Source organism: Eurosta solidaginis, chromosome 1 (assembly GCF_040869045.1).
Source record: "Eurosta solidaginis isolate ZX-2024a chromosome 1, ASM4086904v1, whole genome shotgun sequence".
NCBI lineage: Eukaryota > Metazoa > Arthropoda > Insecta > Diptera > Tephritidae > Eurosta > Eurosta solidaginis.
In genome coordinates, this window is record NC_090319.1 from 380,069,098 (window position 1) to 380,092,217 (window position 23,120).

A 23,120-nucleotide genomic window follows, 5' to 3' on the forward strand; every position below is an offset into this window, starting at 1 on the left:
GTGTTAATGAGTATTTTTAAAAGGGAGTGGGCCTTCGTTCTATAGGTGTTCGCCTTTTCGAAATATCGCCATAAAGGTGGACCAGGGGTGACTCTAGAATGAGTTTGTACGATATGGGTATCAAATTAAAGGTATTAATGAGAGTTTTAAAAGGGAGTGGTGGTAGTTGTATATGTGAAGGCGTTTTCCAGATATCGACCAAAATGTGGACCAGGGTGACCCAGAACATCATCTGTTGGATACCGCTAATTTATTTATATATGTAATACCTGCCAAGATTTTAAGGGTTTTTTATTTCGCCCTGCAGAACTTTTTCATTTTCTTCTACTGAATATGGTAGGTGTCACAACCATTTTATAAAGTTTTTTTTTAAGTTATATTTCGCGTCAATAAAACAATCCTTACCTTACCATGTTTCATCCCTTTTTTCGTATATGGTATAGAATTATGGCATTTTTTTCATTTTTCGCAATTTTCGATATCGAAAAAGTGGGCGTGGTTATAGTCGGATTTCGTTCATTTTTCATACCAAGATAAAGTGAGTTCAGATAAGTACGTGAACTGAGTTTAGTAAAGATATATCGATTTTTGCTCAAGTTATCGTGTTAACGGCCATGCGGAAGGACAGACGGACGACTGTGTATAAAAACTGGGCGTGGCATCAACCGATTTCGCCCATTTTCACAGAAAACAGTTAAAGCCATAAAATCTATGCCCCTACCAAATTTCAAAAGGATTGGTTAATTTTTGTTCGACTTATGGCGTTAAAAGTATCCTAGACAAATTAAATGAAAAAGGGCGGAGCCACGCCCATTTTTAAATTTTCTTTTATTTTTGTATTTTGTTGCACCATATCATTACTGGAGTTGAATCTTGACATAATTTACTTATATACTGTAAAGATATTAAATTTTTTGTTAAAATTTTACTTAAAAAAAATTTTTTTTTTAAGTGGGCGTGGTCCTTCTCCGATTTTGCTAATTTTTATTAAGCGTACATATAGTAATAAGAGTAACGTTTCTGCCAAATTTCATCATGATATCTTCAACGACTGCCAAATTACAGCTTGCAAAAGTTTTAAATTACCTTCTTTTAAAAGTGGGCGGTGCCACGCCCATTGTCCAAAATTTTACTAATTTTCTATTTTGCGTCATAAGTTCAACTCATCTACCAAGTTTCGTCGCTTTATCGGTCTTTTGTAATGAATTATCGCACTTTTTCGGTTTTTCGAAATTTTCGATATCGAAAAAGTGGGCGTGGTTATAGTCCGATATCGTTCATTTTAAATAGCGATCTGAGATGATTGCTCAGGAATCTACATACCAAATTTCATCAAGATACCTCAAAATTTACTCAAGTTATCGTGTTAACGGACGGACGGACGGACGGACATGGCTCAATCAAATTTTTTTTCGATCCTGATTATTTTGATATATGGAAGTCTATATCTATCTCGATTCCTTTATATATGTACAACCAACCGTTATGCAATCAAACTTAATATACTCTGTGAGCTCTGCTCAACTGAGTATAAATATCACATTGAATATCAACTAGTGGTTCTTGGAACTTCATTAGGGTTTCCTTACACAATAGCAGGGATAATTCATGACAATTTGGGTCAATATGTATTTATTATTATTATTAGACCTCTTTGCAATGCGACTTTTATTTACTTATGGTTTCCCTAGTGTGAGCCTTTGTGAGGCCACAGAAGTGCCTTCTAAGCTGCCTGGTTTTCTACTCTTCAAGGATAATCCTCTCCGTATTCCTCTCGTATCCGTATTGAATGTATTTCTGCCTGAAAAATAGTGGGGTAGCATCCCATTGCTATCGATATCTTGAAGATCGGCCCATAGATGCCAGCTGCACTTCTTCGTCATCAAATTTCGATTCATCCGTGAGTCAGGGTCAGTATATGAATTCCCTATTCCCCAAAGAGTTCTGTCCAAAATGGACACCTCAAAGTTTCGTGAGATTTTGAGAGTATGGGCTATTTCATTATGTAGTCGCAATATGAGACTTTCTTATAAGCTTCATATGATGTCATGCTTCCGATCTTTAGCTCAAAAATATTTTGAAGTCTTAATGCAGCAAGTGTTGCTTCTTTCTCTAATAGAACAGGGAAGGGAAGTATTAACAAAAAAAGGACCTTCTCATCGCACTCATTATGACAATGCAAACTAGTCGATGCAGTTTGCTCAAATTTTGTTTTTGCTGTTCTTTGCGCGGTCTTGGGGCACAAAACTAAGGAAGCATAGGTGACTATTGGCTTCGCAACTGTATTAAATGTGCATTATACTATTTTTGGAGATAGTCTCATGTATTGTCCTAGAGTCGAGTACAGGCGAAAAAAGCTGTTGTTGTTGTTGTAGCAGTGCTTCGCCTCACCTAATAGTTGCGACTGATCACAAATTGTCATCAATATCCTCTAACGGTAGTCCAAGGAAACTTGCTGTTTCAACAGGGGTGGACCATAATGAAAGGGGTGAGAGAAGCGTTGGTTCCACATTACAATTAAAGAGATGGTTGGTGTCATGTGGCGACACATTGCAAGCGGGGCATACATTTTGTATGTCGGGGTTGATTCTGGATAGGTAAGAGTTTAACCTGTTACAGTATCCAGAACGAAGTTGAGCTAGATTGACTCGCGTTTCCCTGGGGAGTATGCGTTCCTCTTCCGCAAGTTTTGGGTACTTTTCTTTGAGTACTGGATTCACCGGGCAATTCCTGGCATAAAGGTCCAACGCCTGTTTGTGGAGAAAAAAGCTCTTGTTGGTTTGTTTAAGGCAGCATCTAGATGAGCATTCACTGCAAAGGATCTGTCTAGTGTAAACCCTAGGTATTCCATTGAAAAATGAATATTGGTGGCAATCCAGGTATGGTTCTAGCGTTTGTCGTTTTCTTCTTCAGGTAAAAGGCATTAGGAGAGTTTTGTTAGCATTGATAGACAGTTCTTTGGTATCACACCACCTTTCTGTGATAAGCAGGGCTTGGTGCATGCCATTGTATATTGTTTTCTTGTGCATTCCTGGAATGGAGATTACTAAGGCATCTGCATGCGCTTGTGTCAAACCCATTGGCTTATGGTAACTGAAGGATATCATATATAGCTAGGGTCTACAAGGCAGAAGAGAGCATCCCCTAGTGGTCACAATTCACTCTGTTTTCCCTCCCAGCTCCATACAGATTTTTATTCTCTTAAGCATGGATAGCACAATGCAAATAATGCTTCGGCTTTCATCTGTGCCAATTACAGTTTTTGATAGGTTGATGTGTCCTGTTATCGAAAGCCCCTGAGATATAAACAAATACGAATACAGATGATAACAAATAAACGAATACAAAAAGAACTAACGTGCCTTCTCGATAGCAGTTGCTTTCATTCGTGACTGTGACTGAACAGCGATAGAGAAGTATGATAAATCGCAGTCCGAACCACAAACAATCACAGAGCTATAGGGGAATATAGGGACCTCATGGACATGTCCTGACACCGTGGTATTGCTAATGAAATGTCACTCATTTCAAGTTTACACTTTACCCGTAAAAATGTAATGAGTAATCCATTGTTATAACAAGGCTTTTATATCAGTAAGTAAAATATAAATCATGCAACAGCGAGTCCTTAATAATAATAACAACATTTCATGTAACAGCCGAAAGTCCCAAAATGTTTAAATTTTCAAACTCCATAAAAGTCACTGCCTTTGTAAAAACAAAATAAAAAGGATTCTACAGCTAGCCCAATTGTAGTGAAAGGCAAAATGGAAAAAGTTGGAAAAAAATCACGAACCAAAAACATACAAAGAGGAAAAATATTCAAATGAGAAAGACAACCGCAAAGTAAGCAGAAGTGTTGTCAGCGATTAAACTTTTCAGTATTATTTAACCATCTTGATTATGCCCCCATACTGGGGTTCTTTAACTTCTACGCTTTTATAGGCGTGCGTATATATGTATGTAAAAGTAAAAATTTAAACGGCTTGTTTGCCTTTAATATTCACTTAGTTTTTGTTTTTTCTTTTCCCATTCAATTCAATTTCCTGTATTACTTGCATGTGATTGTAGAAAAAGTTTTCAAGGTTATTTTGTGGTTTCTGTTCAATAAGCGATTTCCTTACATTAAGCGAACGTCGTTTTCTTTTTTCCTCTCAGTTCTTTGGCGCCTTTATAACGCCACTCAAAGTTGGCATTGGTACTGCTTAGTAATGCACATTACTTTTTCACATTGCAAAATAATAGAAACAAAAATCTAAATGAAGCAACAATCTGAAGAAAATATTTTCAAAGAAAGTATAGAGTGGCAGATCATTTGAAGTTTGTGCTAGCTGAAGCTGTTGAAAGTTTCACAGCGATATGGCACGTCGAAGACACAGCAAGCGCCGCAAACGATAACATATAAGAAACTGCTGTTTTACCCAGTCAACAGTCGGAAGCGTTAATGTGTATATTTTCGTATTCGTTCGGTATTACACTATACTCAATCATACATCCGGCACACTTTTGGACTTTTATACGATCGGTCACGCGTAGGACCCGAATTAAAGAGTTAGCGAATCTTAATTTACCTGTGATTAAGTCACAGTTACTGGGGCTTTGATTAAGTTCGTAGCATGAACTTTCCACACTAACACAAATTTTTCCCCGTTATGCATGCCCTCGGGGCGTGCCGTGTAGAGGCACATTGTTCCCACCAAATGCTCATGATTTTAACTGAGAGCGAGAGACCCGCTACAGTGTCGATAAACCAAACGCCCAGAAAATTAAGCGGCTTGCCTGCGGTCCCGGATATCGGAACAGAAAGTGTTGAATCGACTCCTCTTCATCCTAACAGTTTCTGCAATTTGACATATAAGCAGAGGGGAAGGTATTGTAATACATGATGATTGCCGTGAGTACGTTCACGGCAGATTTATTTATTTTAAGAAGGAAGCTCGTTTCTTAGAACTTGAAGATTTAAAAATCGGATTGGTCTACAGCGGAACGCCACAGGGTAGGGTTTTCCCACCAATGCTGTGGACACTGGTTATCAACGAGTTGCTAAGGCGGTTCGACGGGGAACCAATCAAACTTACGGCACATGCAGATGAGGTTTCAGTCATCATAGGCAGCAGATGGCTAACAACAATCAGCTCTCTGATGGATCCGGCACTTCGGGATGTACAGGTCTGTGCATCTGGAGTTGGGTTAATCGCCAGCGCAGAAAAACGCGTTATAGTATTTACTAGGAAATATAAGGCCCCTTTTTTGACAAAGCCTAAGCTTTGAGGGGTAACCCTAAAAGAAAAATGTAGAAGAAAATAACTGGGAATCATCCTAGATAGCAGGGATGCACCTTAACGTTAAGCTAATCGTTTATCAAAAAATTTCCACCGTTTCCGTTGAAACACTTCGAAATATTATCGATAAAGAAATAATCAAGATAAATTGTATCTCGTTTTTAACCGAAACGAAAAGCTTTCGTTAACGTTAAAAACGTTAACGAAAACGTGATACTTTATGTTTGAATTGTGCTGGCAATGCTATAGCCATGGTGAAGCCGTAAGGTGGCAACAACGAGCGCACATACACACACAAACTCTATGTAATTTGTTTGTGTAATTCGTTGGTGGTAATGTCAAAAATACTCTGAGAAATGTTCGTACTGTCAAAATTCACGAGAAAAGTTGCAATCAGCTTGGATAATGCTTTCACCTTTAATGACTCCGCCATCAATCAGCTTTGCCAGCATAGTTTGAAATTAATAATCAACATAAACGATTTTATTTCGTTTTGATATGGCAGAAAACGAAACGAAATCATTTCGTTAATTTGACGATCTTAACGTTAATAAACGAAACGAAATGACTTCGTTTCGTTTATTAACGTTGATTATCGTAACGAAATGATATCGTTTCGTTGGTTAAGCATGCCTGCTAGATAGTCAGTTATCGTGCAAACTCCATGTGGAAGAGACAGCGAAGAAAGCCTCCGCGGCACTGTACGCATGCAAGAGGATGCTCGGATTTCTCAAAAGCTTTAATCACCTCAATATGGGCATTTTCAACAGTGTGCGTGTTGAGCAGCATACATCCAGAGCAACTCAACGTTTTCTCTTGTCAGTTGCTCAAGGGATTTCAGGATAATGAAAAAGAGGTTTATTGGCCTATACTTCTTTTAACTATTGATCACATGGAACTAGTAAGTTCAATCCTTAAAAGTTAGCTGGGTTTGTACTTCATTTCTATTTTTGTCTGTACGTACGTGCGTACCATCAAATGATGCAAATTTTTAGCACAACGAACATGCGAATCATAACAATATGACACCTAAGAAACGACAGGATATTTTAAAGGATCTATTTAAATAAAAAAAAAAAAATATATATATATATATTAACGGGAAAAATATGCTTCTTCACATCCGTGATGACAGCAAATGACTACACCATTGGCACTGATATATTTCTATGTGCATATCGTTAACTTAACTTACATAAGTAGATAGATATCAATGAACAAGAAAGGTATCAGGAAGTTGAGTGCTTTGATGAAAATTTAATTTAGAGGTTTAAGGTTCAAATCGGTTGAATTTTCCCCCAACGGAACATGGGGCTTAGTACATAGCCGCGATAAGGCATGCCAGTCATAAGAGGCGACCAAAACCTCTGATCCGAAGCTTCGAGGGGTCGAAAAAGTGCTTCATGTGGCAGAGGGTCTAGAGTTGAAGTAACATAAGATCAACGGCTAAAAGTTCAATGCTGTTATGGTCACTTCAAATAGCCCTAAAAACAATTGGGCGCATAAACAATTCGAATAGTCATTACGTCAATTACGATCACAGCATTGGTAAGAAGTTTAGCTCAATATATTCTTGCTATTTCAAAGGAGTCCGCAGCGGTTGAGCTATTAATTTGATTTTTTATGAGAAAGCATCGCCGAAGCCGAAAATTTGGAATGAAAAATCGCAATTTTTTCACCCCAAATTGTCTCTAAACTATTAACTCAATAAGCTCCTCTTATCTTAGCCCCAATGGCCTCATTTTTTATCCCATTTATTTTACTATAATGGGACTGAAATAGTCAATAAAATCGATAAATGCAAGGCACGATAACCTCCGAAGAGATTTAAGGCGATTTGCATCGTGCTCCTTTAAGTTCTTGCTACAAATTGGCAGGACTCGACCTACATATTTTACACCGACTCTGAATGGCATATGGGAGGCAGATTAGTTTTCACTGACAGGCTTTTCATTTGCCAAATCAGTACCGAGGGGCGCTTAAAAAATTTGTTTCTAATTGATAAAACTTGGTGCTTAACTTTTGATATTGCTTTGCCCGGCCGCCGGGTACCAAATAAAGATGGTCAGTATTCGGGCTCCGAATCGAAGGGTATAAGGATTAAATGGGAGCAGTATACGAAATATAAAAAAAAAATCCTTTTTTAATTCGACTGAAGAATAAAAATAAAATTAAAAAAATGTTAAGCACTTTATATATGTACATAAATGGACAAAAATCACCGAAAAATAGTCTTGTTCAACTTAGAACAAGAATATGTCTTTATACCAAGAGACATTATTCGCTGATTTTTGTCCATTTATATAAAGGAAGTGCTTAAAATTTTTTTATTTTTTTTTTTTATTTTCTCCTATTCTTACATTTTCTCGGCGTTTTATCATATCTGTGAAGTTTTACAGTTGTACCTCAATGAGAACTTACATAAAAATCAATCCCAAAATTCTCTCCGTTTCGTACGATTTTTCTAAATATTTCATCCCGTGCGCCCCCTAGCGAACCTTTTTGTATTGTGTCATCGGCTGTCATCGACCTCTGAATTAAGTTTGAAATTTCAAGTCTCTAGCTCAGCGGCAAGTTACTTACTTAAAAGCTGGGTTGACAATTTTCAAATTCTTTTCTAATTATTTCGATCCTTGCGCCACCTAACGGATTTTTTTCTTTTGTTGCATTGTCACGGTGTTCTAACGTATGTGTAAAGTTTCACGTTTGTAGCTCAATGAGAAGTTACTTAAAAATCGATTGCAAGATCTGTATGAAAAGCGGACAAGCATTCAACCGACCTAATATATAGGAAGTAATATATCAATAAAATGTAACGGTTATTCAACAGTTGTTACCATTTTAATACGTGAAGGTGTGAAACAAAATGATTGACCTTATGGCCGCTTAAGAAAAATAAAGCTGACTCCATGACCATTTCGGAAAAGCAGGATGGTCATAATATCAATATCGTTGACATTATTCCCATTTAAAATTTGGTGTTGAGACCATTTCATATGACTATTTAAAGTGGTCTAAATGTCAATTTGACGTTATGGCCGTTGAACTGACAAATGTCACCCATCTCGGCCAGAGAACCAGAATATGCTAATATCAGAACATATCGGACTCATATAAAAAGTGAAAAAAGTACCATATAATCGAACAAAATTTGTCAACGCTCTAAGGCTGAAATTTAAAAGCTGGAAAAGCACGATTTTAAGTAATGTGGAGTAAAAACTGCAAGAAGGCATTGAAATCAATAACGACTATGTACAGAAGATAACCAATTGTTGTTAGTCACCGCATTGATGTAGTTTTGCGAAGTCCTCCCAGACTTGAAAATAATAACAATAAAAATCTATAAATAACCGTCGATAGGGGAGCAACAAATTTAAAAAAAAGTAGCAAAAATTCAACACAAAATCACAATGAAAACACAAAATGCAGTAAATCAAAAGCTAGCTAAGCCAACAAACAAACAAATAAACCCTGTAATGTTAGTGGCTAGCAACTTCCGACAACTTTAACAGCGAAATATGCGCACACATATGGTGTAAGGTTTGTAAATATGTAGTTGTATGTGTGAGAAAACAGAAAGTAGCGTTGGAAAAAATTGTGTGCTACACCAGAGAGCAATTTCCAATATTTAAACAATACAAAATAACAGACGTGCAAATAAATGGCGAGGCGCAAAGTTCATCTAAAGGATTCGATTCACACATACACATACACACTTGCCAGTACACATATATGCATGTGTATGAAGTAGTATGAAATATTTGGATGTAACCTAAAAAGTGCAGCCAAGTGTTTTGTTTGTGCCTAAAAATATACACAGAGATTGCAATTTTTATGCTGGAACTTGCGGTTTTATTGTTACACATGTAAATATGTATAGATGTGCATGTATTAATGCGTGTTGCCTTGACGTTTGCAACCATCCGTTTGCCGCTTTGCATTGCCGAGATGCTATAACTAACTCTTAAACAAGTGTTGATTTATGGCATTTTCCGGTACGATTAAAAAATAAAAAAAATACAACAAACACATGAAAATAAAGTGAAAGGCAAATTGCTGTAAATGCAGAAAGGAAACGCAAAATGAGAGGAAATAAATTTCACAAATAATAGAAAAAGTAGCGCAGTACAAAAATGTTAAAGAAAAATTAAAAAAAAATTATGCACGTAAAAAAGTCTCAGCTGGGGTGTAATCAAACAATAATTATACCCAGTTGGGACATTTAACAACAACAGCAAAAATTAGACCTGAGAATACAAGAATCAGCAAACGAAAATAGCTGCAAGTCAGTGGTTCTTTTTCTTAACATTTTGTTAAACATATTGTAACGAATTTAGTGAAATTCCTCTTATTTGCAACCTTCCGCTAACGTTCGTATCGCTAAACTGTTGAACAAAATAACTCCAATATTCAATAATGCAAAATGGTCTTTATTAGACTACTTTGAAAATACTTCACAATAAGACTTATGGGCAAATCCCAAAAACTTTTACTTTTTTGGATACTCGGGTTTTACACACGGGCAAAAAACTTAAGGACAGAAAAAAGTACAAGGACATTAAGTTTGACCTTTTGACTATCCAATCTGATGATTTTAAAAATCAAGAAAGTTGATAGTAAGTTTTTGCAGGACTTCGAAACGTAAAAATCGTCGATTTTCACACTTTTTCAAGCGATACCCTTGATTTTCTTTTTTTTTTTTAATTTTTTCGTTAAAAGTTTGAGGCATCGCTAAAACGCTATGGAATTTCAACTGAATGTTGTTTTTGAGACGGAGATTCTAAAAGTATGAGCAAAACTAATGTGCCCCTCCAATACTGAAAACTATCATCAATCAAAGTAGCGAGACTTTTTTTTTGTCATTTTCAATATTGACAGTTTTTTGCTTATAGCTTTTTGAAGCAACTGTGTATTGAAATTTGGATTATGCACGATAATAGCCTTTCAGGTTTGAAGGTAGAGGCAGAAAAGTGGAAGCACTTGGTTGCGTAAATTTTTTCAGGAGCATGTTTTTTTGGTGGCACAGCTACAATTTTACTTTTATCACTTCATACCCGTTTGTTAATTTTTTCTCTACCCCACATTGGTATACCATCAATTGCCTCATCTTGGAGTATTCGCGCAAGGAAAGTTATTGATGTTTTTACATGGGGCAAATATACGAAATTTTCGGCAAAAATTGGCAATCGTCAAAAAGAGCAAAAAAAAAATTTTTTTTTAAACCAGGTTTTATTTAAAAGTAAATGAAAAGAAACACAAATTTAGTACAAAAATTAAAAAAAAAAAAATCCTACACTTTTTGACGATTGTGAATTTTTGTCGAAATTTTCGTATATTTGCCCCATGTAAAAACATCAATAACTTTCCTTGCGCGAATACTCCAAGATGAGGCAATTGATGGTATACCAATGTGGTGTAGAGAAAAAAATTAACAAACGACTATGAAATATTTGACGGTTACCCGGTTTCATATTCTTGCCGATATCTCTAAAACCGGATTTCGGGTATCAACAAAATTTTACCTAAATATACCGCACATAGATATGTACATCTTGATAAAATTTCAACACAATCGGTTAAGAAGTGTTTAAATAAGTAAAAAAATTTAAGGTTTTCCGGGTTTATATTTATATCAATATCTCCAAAACCGGATCTCGGGTATTAAAATTTTTACCTAAACATACTTCGTTCACATATCTATATGTTTTTAAAGTTTCAAAAGAATCGGTAGAAAGGTGTTAAAATAAATGTTTTGCAAACTTTGCAGTAAAAAATATTTGGCGGTTATTCGCTTTTATATTTTTACCGATATCTACAAAACAGGGTGTCGTGTATAAAAAAATTTTACATAGCTAACAGCAACATATATCTCCATATTTTGTTAAAATTTCGATATAATCGGTACAGAAGTGTTGAAATAAATGAATATTTATCATTGCGACCTTAATTTATATATATTTTTCTCGATCTTTTGACTATATCTTTTTAAGGCATTATGTAAGACGAGTAACGGCGATGCACTATAGCTCCCATTTACCCCTCAATGTCCCTAACAAAAAGATATTTGCGTGATACCATGTTTCAAAAAAAAATTTTTTTCTCCAAAAAAACCAAATTTTGGCGGATTTCCCCTTATACTTCGCAACCAAGAGCGTGCTTAAATCAAACTGATTGCTGCTTACTCAGCTTTCGCTCCTTTTATAATCTCTGCTGTCTCGCTCGCATACTTCTAGGCGTTTCTTCTTCTAGAATTTACTACTTAGTTACCAGCTATAAACTTACTAGCTATAAACTACAAATGCACGTTTATAGCCTCTCGCAGAGCCATATGCGCGTGTATATGTATGTGAGTAATACTTCCACCGATGATTGCATACTTTTTTGAGTATCCCAGATATATGAATGTGTTTGTGCATATCTCTCCGCTCCTTGTATGTACATATGTGTATACATAATGATTGATTTGTTTATGTAAATACAAGTATCGGCTTAGAGATGATAGTATCCCTTAGTGTTGCTAATATTCGTCACAATATGTATGAAGTGTTATGATCAACGGTGGGCACCACTACATTTACACGGTTACAAAATTGAGAATGTGTTAGTATACACGAACGCGTAGCGAGCACGAAAGCATATAAGTTATTTATTTAGTTGGTTTCAATGAACAGAGACCACGTGTCACACGCACTCTTCCGAACTATCAGAAACAATATTAAGATAGAGATGTTGCAGGCGCAAACTTCGGTGGAAAGCAGCGGAGCGTAACAAATTTCTAGTAGGTCACTTCCACCACATCAAAAACTTTAACATAATTTAAGCACACAATAATAATAATAATAAATACACTGATTGGAGTTTTAGGGAGTAAAAGTTAAAATTCTGAACACATTAGATGAATAAAAAGTGTACAAATAATTGTTAAATAACAAATACAGACAGTGGTAGTTTAACAAATTCTAAGTGGTGAATGTGACCTACTAGAATTTTGTGAAGCTTGCTTCAAACAATTTTTCTTTCCTGCAACATCTCTATTCTTATTATTGTCTCTGGTACTATGTTTTAAGCGCGTGTGCAACACTTCCTTACTGTAAGACCATCGAAATCAAACGAAAAGAGCTGTCGTTGATTTTGACGAAGTAGCCATTGTACTCTCGCTTATCGTATACATATATGGTCGGTTAGCAGGTGCTAAGCTCACGCCCACCCCTGGTTATGATAGTGTGGCGAATATTAACAGTTTCGATAAGTCACACATTCAGGTATACAGCAAAGCTAAGATCGAAGAAGAAAGAGAAAAGAGACATACATGTAAACATACACACAATGAGAAGACAAACGTGAGAAATAATGAGAAATAAATAAGCAACTGTTGGAGAGGGGTGTTCGTGGAAAGTCTAGACCCTTGAAGAAATATGCGAACGAGGCAACAGAAAATACAAAACTAGCACAAGTTGAAGAATAATCAATCAGTTTGATTTCAAACACGCCATAAGCGAAGTACGCGAGTAATGTAGTTGTGGAGAACTACTAGAAGAGTAGTGTAAATAAAGAACATTTTGCTGTACTGAATTTCTGAGTTATTTATTCTACAGTTCAGAGATTCGAACTATAACGGAAGGTGTAGAATTCATAAAAATCATATTTAACAGTATGTTTTCTTACAAAGATGTGATAGCTCAGTAGATAGAGCAAGGTACTACAATCCGTAGCACGTCGGTTCGAAACCAGGCCACCACGTTTTCTTTATTTGCGCACTCAAAAATGTTTAAAGTTTGGGCTCGAACTTTTAACCGTGCATCAATTATTCATCCTAACGGAAGATCAACAAAAGAAAATTATATGCAAGGACCCAAGCTGTTATTACTCTTTTAATAAAAATCCTTCAGAAAAATTATTTTCGGACTTTTAATTTTTTAGTCCGAAAGAAATTATTTAATCCGCACTTTTATTTTTAAGGGACATCATAAAAGCCTGTCCCTATAACGGCTCATCCAAATGAGACAAATTTTTGCTCATAGAAGATCTTCTTGTTTCAACAGCAAGCGGTGTATCAAATTTCAAACTTTATGGCGAAAAAACAGGTGCAAGCTCACTATGGAGAAGTATGAGTAAATTACTATGAAAGTTGGTTTTAGTTTTTCTAGGAAAAATGTATGATCGTACTACAAAAAAACTTTCAAATGACCATACGGTTTCAAATCAAGACATTTAGAAAAATCTATTGGTAAAAAATTCGTTTCATATGGATGATCCGTTCCATACTTAAAGCGCCGGACTTTTATTTGTCCTTGAAGTGTTGATTTAAAAAAAAAAGTCAGAAAAATAAACAGGATGCATGATTCGTCATGAAAGTGCTATGGGTATCCCCGGGATCCCATGAACTTTCACCTAGGGCAATTTTTCGACGCTAACTTTTTCAGCTCAAAAACAGAAAATACCTATTTAAATGGGTCCCTGCTGATAAACAAAATCCAAGGACTTTAATAAAGGGCAAGTGAACTCACCATCGTCCTTAAAGTATAAATAATTTTTAAAAAAATTATGCAAGGTGACGGGCACTTCTATCTCAGCGAAGATATGAATAGTTATATTTTCGAAATCGCTAAGCTAATTTAGAAAAATTACTAGCCGCCTTCAGTCGTAGTCCTCATACAATGAACTACCGAATCCAGTAGTCGGTCAGTTTTGAAGGAATGACAAGAAGTATGTGTTGCTGAGTGTTTTTGTCTATCCCTAGCCATTATTTATGGCCCTGTCCGTGATGCTGACGGCGAGCATCGAAGGAGGTACATATATAGATGAGCTGTATATGCTTTACGCAGATATGACGATAGTCCAGCGAATGACACCTCAAAGCAACTATAGCTGGCGTGACTTGTTACGAAACGGACAAAATCGCTTAGGCGGTTAAGCGCCACTTAATGATGATGATGGTCCCTAGCCTTTGACTTTTACTTCTCACTCACTCTCTACCACTTCATCTACACCCAACGAATGACAGCCCCACAAGATATTTTGCTATAAAGCGGCTGCTGGTCTCCTTTTAAGATAAAAATAGATGTTCTGTTTAAACTTTCATTTATCAACAGAACTTTAAGACTTTCAAGAATTATATCATAGCTCACTCCCTTTTCTCTTTTTCCACTGCTTGTCGCTTTTAGTCGACTTCTCTTCTCCCTTTCCCTGGCTGCATCTCCCACTGTTTCATAACCCAATCTCAGCATAACCTTTCAACTCACTTTCTCCCCCAAATTGTGATTTATAAATACTCATCGCTTTCAGGGTCGATTCCCGGAAAAATGTTTTATATGACAGTTTATGTTGAAGCAACACGCTAAACAAGTGAGTACCGAATTCAATTAAACACTACAACGATGGCAAATGGTTTGAAAAATAGGTGAACGGAGGAGCAGGATTTCATTCAATATCATTCTATTCGGTTTCCAAAATGTTTCGCATAGTTTCGTTCCTCAAAATTGATGAAATGCAAAATTAAACTTCAAAATGTACATGCGTACATTATATTGTTGTTGTTGTTGTTGTTGTTGTTGTTGTTGTTTCTGTTGTTGCTCGTACCAAAGAATTTTGAGTCTTACTGGTTGTGGATCCATAACGCGCCGATACAATCAACTTCTATTAACAAACTCACTGCCGGGGAACGATTATGGGGTTTAATCAAGAGCATAAGCTTACACTCCCACCAAGCAGGAGTTACAGCTTTGCCCTTTTGCTACCCCTACTGACTAGCTTTGGGAAGTATAAGATATGAAGCTCCACAATAAAGTTAACGCCGAGGGCTTTTACTGCTAAAATGACAGTCATTGGCAGTCGCTCAAAAAGAGTAGTATTCGGTGGTCAAGCCCATTTTTCTCTATGACCCCTGATACAATGCCCTGAATTTGCAACTCTGCCAAAAGCCGCAAAGGTTGCACCGCAAGGCTTTGTTTGGTATCAGCGAGGATCTGCGTACAACAACTATGTACACTGTCATGAATTGCATGCTAAATATATGACCGCTGAAGATTGTTCAGGAATATGAACTTCAATGAATGTCACCACAGCAGCAGGTTTCGAACATGTGCGCCCGGCAAATTGCAGCAAATATTCTTGACTTAACTGGAATGCCAAAACGTGAAACATACACACTAACATTGCTATCGAACAACTCAGTCAACAAAGGGTTAATCGAATGAATAGTCCGAGAGTACTGCTTTTCGAGTTGCTCATCTTACCTTTGACAAAAGCTACTCCGCATCATGGTATAACCAGAACAGAAAGTAAACACGTATTCGAAAAATAAATACCAACAAACACGGCATGGTATAAATGAGCAAAACAAGAAAACATAAAGAGATGGAGCCCAGTGCGAACTAAAGCAACACCAAATTGAATGCGAAAACGTGAAGTAAATAAATATGAAAAACCAAAACAAGAAAATATTGTAGCTGCAATAGGAATATGAAAAAATATGTATTTCAATAAATTGAAGAGTTATTCGTTCCATAATGCACCCGCTACTTCGTCCCCACTCACACGCCAGCAACTAACTATCAAATGCTCGAGTTGCTTTAGGATTTTTTCGGAATTCACTTCTTCCGCTGTTGGTTGAACGGTTGGTCACTTGGTTTGCGTATTGGCTCAATACTGCAGCAGCAAAAAAAAACTAAAATATTAATTACAACAAGAGCATGGCGTGCAGTTAGTTGCTCCTGTTTTGTTATACTCAGCTGAGCAGAGCTCACAGAGTATATTAACTTTGTTCGCATAACGGTAATCTGTAACGGCATAAACTAATCGAGATAGATATAGACTTTTATATATCAAAATGATCTGGGCGAAAAAGAAATTCATTTAGCCATGTCCGTCCGTCCATCCGTCCGTCCGTCCGTAAACACGATAACTTGATTAAATTTGGAGGTATCTTGCTAAAATTTGGTATGTAGGTTCCTGGGCACCCATCTCAGATCGCTATTTAAAACGAACGAAATCGGACCATAACCACGCCCACTTTTCCGATATCCGAATTTTGGACAATAGGCGTGGCACCGCCCACTTTTAAAAGTAGGTAATTTCAAAGTTTTGCAAGCTGTAATTTGGCAGTCGTTGAAGATATCATGGTGAAATTTGGCAGGAACGTTACTCCTATTACTATATGTGTGCTAAGGAAAAATTAGCAATATCGGATTACGAACACGCCCACTTTTAAAAAAATATTTTTTTAAAAGTCAAATTTTAACAAAAAATTTAATATCTTTACAGTATATAAGTAAATTATGTCAACATTCAATTCCAGTAATGATATTGTGCAACAAAATACAAAACTAAAAGAAAATTTAAAAATGGGCGTGGCTCCGCCCTTTCTCATTTAATTCGTCTAGAATTTTAAGGCCATAAATCGAACAAAAATTTACCAATCATTGTTAAATTTGGTAGGGGCATAGATTTTACGACGTTGACTGTTTTCTGCGAAAATGGGCGAAATCGGTTGAAGCCACGCCCAGTTTTTATACACAGTTGTCCGTCTGTCCTTCCTTGTCCGTCCTTGAGCAAAAATCAATATATCTTTACTAAACTTAGTTCACGTACTTATCTGAACTCACTATATCTTGGTATAAAAAATGGCCGAAATCAGACTATGACCACGCCCACTTTTTCGATATCGAAAATTACTAAAAATGAAAAAAATCCCATAATTCTATACCAAATATGAAAAAAGCGATGAAACATAGTAATTGGATTGGTTTATTGACGCAAAATATAACTTTAGAAAAAACTTTGTAAAATGGGTGTGACACCTACCATATTAAGTAGAAGAAAATGACAAAAGTTCTGCAGGGCGAAATCAAACGCCCTTGGAATCTTGGCAGGAATACTGTTACATATATAAATATATTAGCGGTACCCGACAGATGATGTTCTGGGTCACCCTGGTCCATATTTTGGTCGATATCTCGAAAACGCCTTCACATATACAACTAAGGGCCACTCCCTTTTAAACCCCTTACTAGTACCTTTAATTTGATACCCATATCATACAAACACATTCTAGGGTCACCCCTGGTCCACATTTTAGGCGATTTCTCGAAAAAGCATCCACCTATAGAACTATGGCCAATCCCTTTTAAAATACTCTTTAATACCGTGCATTTGATACCCATGTCATACAAGCACATTCCAGGGTTACCCTCCGTTCATTTTCCTGAATGGTGATTTTGCCTTATTTTGTCTCCAAATCCCTCAGCTGAGTATGTAATGTTCGGTTACACCCGAACTAAGCCTTCCTTACTTGTTTTTGTTTGGTTGCATTCTAGGTTTTATAGTGGTATTGGGGTTTGTGATTCAAAGAATTTTATGCTTTTCTTTATTCACATGAACTGACCTTAGCAGTTGCCAGCAAAACAACCAACCATAACATTGACCACTAAATAGCAGCACAAATTTTAAAAAATATTTAATTTTTTATTTTACTATTTCAAATTTAATGTAATTGATGTGGATGCAGAACGTCGTTCGAAGATGGTATTTTAAACTGGAAAAATAGAATAACGTTTAAAGATGCTAGAAAATAGGTAAATATTGGTAAGGGTTAGTGGCTGCCTCTTCAAATCTAGCTGATCTAAAGATGTTACCCTTCCACCTTTTCTTTTATACTGATTTTCACCTTTGATGTTAGACGGCACTCTTAGCTAAAAAATTTGTAAGATAAGACGACGTAAAAAGCTCAGCTTAATGGAATTTCCTGAAAAGTGTTTTTGTTGTTATTGTAGCGCTAAGGACACTCCCGAAGGTTTTGGGAAGTGTTATCGATGTTGATGATCCTTTGCCGGATGCATATCCGGTACGTTCCGGTAACAAGCACCATCCAGGTAGTAGTCCGACCATCTCGGGAATGATTTAATATTACGACATGAAACCTTCTAGGCCATACCCCTAGATTAATGACCAAATTGAGGTCGCCAGAGCCTAGGATGCTAAAGAAACAGAATTCCCCACGGGTAGGTGAGGTTGATAGTTGGATTGGATCCCTTGGAAGCGTTGCGCTACACAACCCCTTGAATTAATTTGGTATTTTAGTCGCCTAAAAAAGGCAGTACCTGAGGGTGCTATTTCTCGGGTGTATTGGAATCGCAACGACGGCAACTCCAAAAACGTTTTTGGTGCAACATTACAAGGACAAAATTGAACATCAAAGATTGCACAACGCCGAAGCCGTATTGAGTGGCCCTTAGTTGACGTAGACTTAGACGTAGACTACGGGACGCCCTTGGGCTTGAACAGCAAGGAGCCACAAAAGATTTATAAAAGTTACGTGGACGTCGGGTTTTGGGATCAAGCCCAGAACAACCTGTCCGATGCAACCATCCCTTGCACGAGACACACTAAACAGAGTATGACCGTCCTAAAAAGATTCTTTTCCGGCAGATGCAGCAAAACCATTTCTCAGGACCGGTGTCAGGAGACGGACCCGGATTGGATTCGATGCCTTCCCGGAGTAAGAGAATATGGAGCAGTCCTGCTGCAAGGAGCTGCTGGGAGGATGACAATTTGTGGGAGGGACGAAACAAATTAGATGGGGTCACACTGAAATGACAGTCCTTGGTCGGGAAAAATCCCGAGTCGCTCCGGTACATAGAACCGACTGCCTTGGAAAGCGATTCACTACTACGTGTTCATTCATTCTAAAATGATTAACATAAGGGGAGCACTAAAAACTACGCCAACAACAGCATTGGATGCCATTCTGCATACATAATATAGCTAGGTCTTCCTTAAAGCTCGCTATTTCAGAAGTTTTTCCATGATTTCAAGTTTATAAACCCTCAACAAATTCCTATACTCTTTCGTTAAAATCTTCTACCTCCCACCAAGAAAGCTACTTATTCCAATCATAAGTTCCATACAAGAAATTTTTTTCGTATTTTTTAGTATTTCAATAATTCTGCATCCAAAGGAAATAAACGTCATAGTCGATCACTTTTTGACAACTGATTTAAAGTAGAATTTGCTGCGCTTATCGAAACCATGTCAAATGTAATAAATAGATGTAATGTATATCTATGTATGTACATTAGGGTGATCCTTATTAATCATATAAACGATGTTTTCCACTCTCATCTGTTCAAACGGTATTAGGAAGGTTACAAGTATCACATAAAAATATTGTTTCCGATTGTATAAGATTAACACCCTCGCACACGGATCAAATTTAGGAGATCTTTATAGATTAGGGTCGGTTGAAATGGCCGGTCAATAAAGAGCACACATAGACTGAATGTGTCTATAGTGTTACCAGAATATGTTTGACGACCAAACGGAAGAACCCCAATCAGGTACCAGGACTTATTTTATAGAATAACGCCATGCTCTTAATCTTTATGGGACCCGAATAATTTTAATTCTTTTCCAATAGTCAAAATCGATAGTGTTATGGTTGGCGATATCACGTATAAATTTTGGTCCGGATTGGAAGCTGGTAATATAAAATACATAGAGTAAAAGCTCAGGTTACGCTATGAAGACTCAAAATATAAAAATAAGATCTTTACCCACTGTGCGACACCCCTTAATCGATTCCCTTATATCTGATATTGCATTCTATAATATAATCGATTTTGGGTATAAGAAAACAAAACATTTTATTTTATTTTTTTGAATCTCCATAGAGAACTCTTAACTTTAACGCCCCTTAATCGTCTCCAATTGGGCCAAAATTTATATGTAATTTCTTTGTCCTTTTGAAGGGGAAATATCGGTGATTCGATTTATAAGGACCACCTTAATATACATACGTATATGTACATATATGCGTGTCTAACATACATGATATACACATATCCAAATTCCATCAGATGTAAGCAAGTCGATACATCACACCAAAGGTCACATGAGTACATGAGTTAGAACAAGAAAGCATATTTTAACCAAAAAAAGTCAACAAATCGTATTGCCACGTATAGACAACCATGCTTGACACCGACATGTAATTAAGTGTCAAAATTATGACAGATGACCTAGAGAAAAAATTGTACTTCTATTTTAAAAAAAAATATGTTCAAATACTATTGAACTTTGAAGTCAAACGAAATACCATTCAATCAAAAATGGCGGGTAGATTTCACATTTGCGATAAGATAAATCGTATCACATATTTACACCCTGTAGGAAAATCTGGAGAACATTTTTTAAGGAAGGCTAAAATCAAATTAGTAGAGCTCTTAACATAGTTGCTTGTGGATCGATTAGCAAAAGTTGTTTAGTAAAGTAATCGTTTATCTAATCGGCTAGTTGTTTGCATTCTTTTACTGATTATCCGAATAGTTTAATACTGTTTTCACACAGAAACTTAATGATCTCATTTCACCTGCTAATGAAATCGTAAATTTTTTGCTTTCACACAGAAGTAATTGCTCGATTAGTATGAACGATGAGACAGACAATCATGGCGGAACGATACAAGGTGGGAGCATGGTGACATACCTACAAACAAAAAATTTCATGTACTTGTAAATTCGATGGACAAATGTCAAAATCGTAGTTGATGTATCAAATCAAATAAAAAAGGTTATAATCAGCTGTTCGATGCGGCCACCTTGTATCGTTCCGCCATGCAGACAATGACATCTACTTTGACAAATGACATTTTTAAGCACTGAACACACCAAAAACTAAGAAGCGGAACGCGGCTAACAGAGTTGCATTGTGCTTTTGACTTCATTAGGCATTCGATTAGCTACTAATGAAATAATTATAGATTCGAATTTTGTAGGGAAGATTGAGCTCAATAAGCGTCTTAATGTAGAAAACTGCCTTTATTATTCAATAAGCCGTCTGTGTGAAATTAGTATAATTGGGTGACCTTTCAATGGATTTTGCGATTGATAAAGTCGCTTTTGCAAGCCATCTGCAGCTCACATATTTTGTTGTTGTTGTGTTACACTGAAGTGACAGTCCTTGGTCGGGAAAAATCCCGAGTCGCTCCGGTATATAGAACCGAGTGCCTTGGGAAGCAGTACTTTAGTTCTTTGGCATTCTTGAACTTAGAAAAGAAATTCTATTCCCAGCTTCGATTTCTGTAAATAATTTAATGATATTAATTTTTATGGCAAAAAATTTAATTTATCAAATTTTTTAATTTTTTGTTTTAGAAAACTTTATTTATGAAACCATCTGTATTCGAATAATGACAGTCCAGCTACTCGACTAATCGACTGGTTGATTCAAAAGCCCTTCTTATCAGGTTTTCTATCCGATTACAGCTCTCTAAGCCCTTTTAGGCAAAAAGCTAGGCTTATTTTGCGAACCTTCTCATCTCTACAAAAAGAATATGAAGAAGAACGGCACGATAACCACATTTCACACCCTTTCCTTCCTATCATTCCTACCGACCATCTACTCGTACAAGTAGATTTTCACATGTGTCAGTTCGCAATAAATGACAAAAGAGAGTTATGCAATATTGGAAGATATGTGACTTTATGAAACTATTTATGATCTCACTTACCGCAACAGAGTTCTTCATATCAGCTACATATGAAGCAAATTCAGTAAAAAGTAATTCAGGTAAATAAATAATTGGCGCTAATAAATCACCGGATTTACGTCCAGCTTCTAATGCTTTGATTTCCCATTCTTCGGAGTTGGTGAGTATGGCTCCGTGTAATTTTCCTGTGGCTACACCCTGCAATAATAACAGAAGTTTGATTTATTAGTGAATTTAGAACATATACTTAAAAACATAAAAAAAATTTTATTGAGATTGCTTTTACTACAAATATCTAATGAAAATACTGAAAGCTTTTATTTAGCATGATTTTCTAGAAATCTGATAGCAGCGTGATTGCGCCCAATTTGGAGAAGTGTGTATCAGATAGCTTACCGTCAAACAACGCTTAGAACTTCAGTGGTAATGGGTAAATGTCATTATGAGTATAACTCGTCGTTGTATGTATGTAAAATTTTTAGTCAGACAGAGCATTTTACTTGAATAAGGCGATACGAGTCATTCCTTTACAAGATATTTCGAGCAAGTATTGATTAATCTGTTATTATGTTACAGCGAATTAAATAACACAGTAAATCGTAGGAACAGCGTTCATGAAATCGCCGTGACTGACTTTTTGTGACGCCATCTGCGTCTCGTTCTCAATCATAATTACAGACCCAATCACAGTTTTAGTCACAGGCAGAATAAGTTGTGATAATGTAAGCCAAATCATATAGTTATTTGTACTGCAACTGCGACATCTAGCGGAAGATAACAGCACAAATCACGGATTGTTGTAAGGTGCGAGTTTGATCATATTTCTCTGTTTTATTCAGTCACAGTCACTTATAAAATCGCTGCGACTGAGATATTACAAATCACGTTGTTCCACAAAAATCACGTTAACTGTCAAGTCTAATTCATGTTTCTGATTGTCATAAGTTATATACGTACGATGAAAAAACCGGCTCTTGTAAATAAACAGAAATCAGGGGATAAAAAAAATTCAAGAAAAAAAATTTCTAATACAATAAATTTTGCCCAACTCTGATTGAAGGTAAGAAAAGCATGGCGGAAAGATACAAGGTGGCAGCATGGGACCACTGATTGTAAACTTTTTATACCTTTCATGAACATGAAATGGTATATTAACTTTGGTCCGATGTTTGTAACATTGAGAAATATAGAAGATAGAATCACCATTAAGTATACCGAATTGATCAGGGCGACGAACTGAGTTGATATAGCCATATCCGTCTGTCCGTCAACGCAACTAGCCCTCAAATTTTGAGATATCTCAATGAAATTTGGCACAAGGATGTATTTTTGTATTATGTTAGACATTTGTCGGA

General features: G+C 36.5%; 1 protein-coding gene across 2 annotated transcripts in view; it reads right to left on the reverse strand.

Annotated features, from left to right (window-relative positions):
- Positions 1-23,120, reverse strand: part of grsm (granny smith) — a 55,105-nt gene that overhangs the window by 9,349 nt on the left and 22,636 nt on the right. For both annotated transcript variants that reach the window (XM_067775764.1, XM_067775755.1), the window contains exon 4: positions 21,787-21,963. In XM_067775764.1, the coding sequence (XP_067631865.1) occupies positions 21,787-21,963 (177 nt within the window). The remainder of the gene's footprint in view (positions 1-21,786; positions 21,964-23,120) is intronic.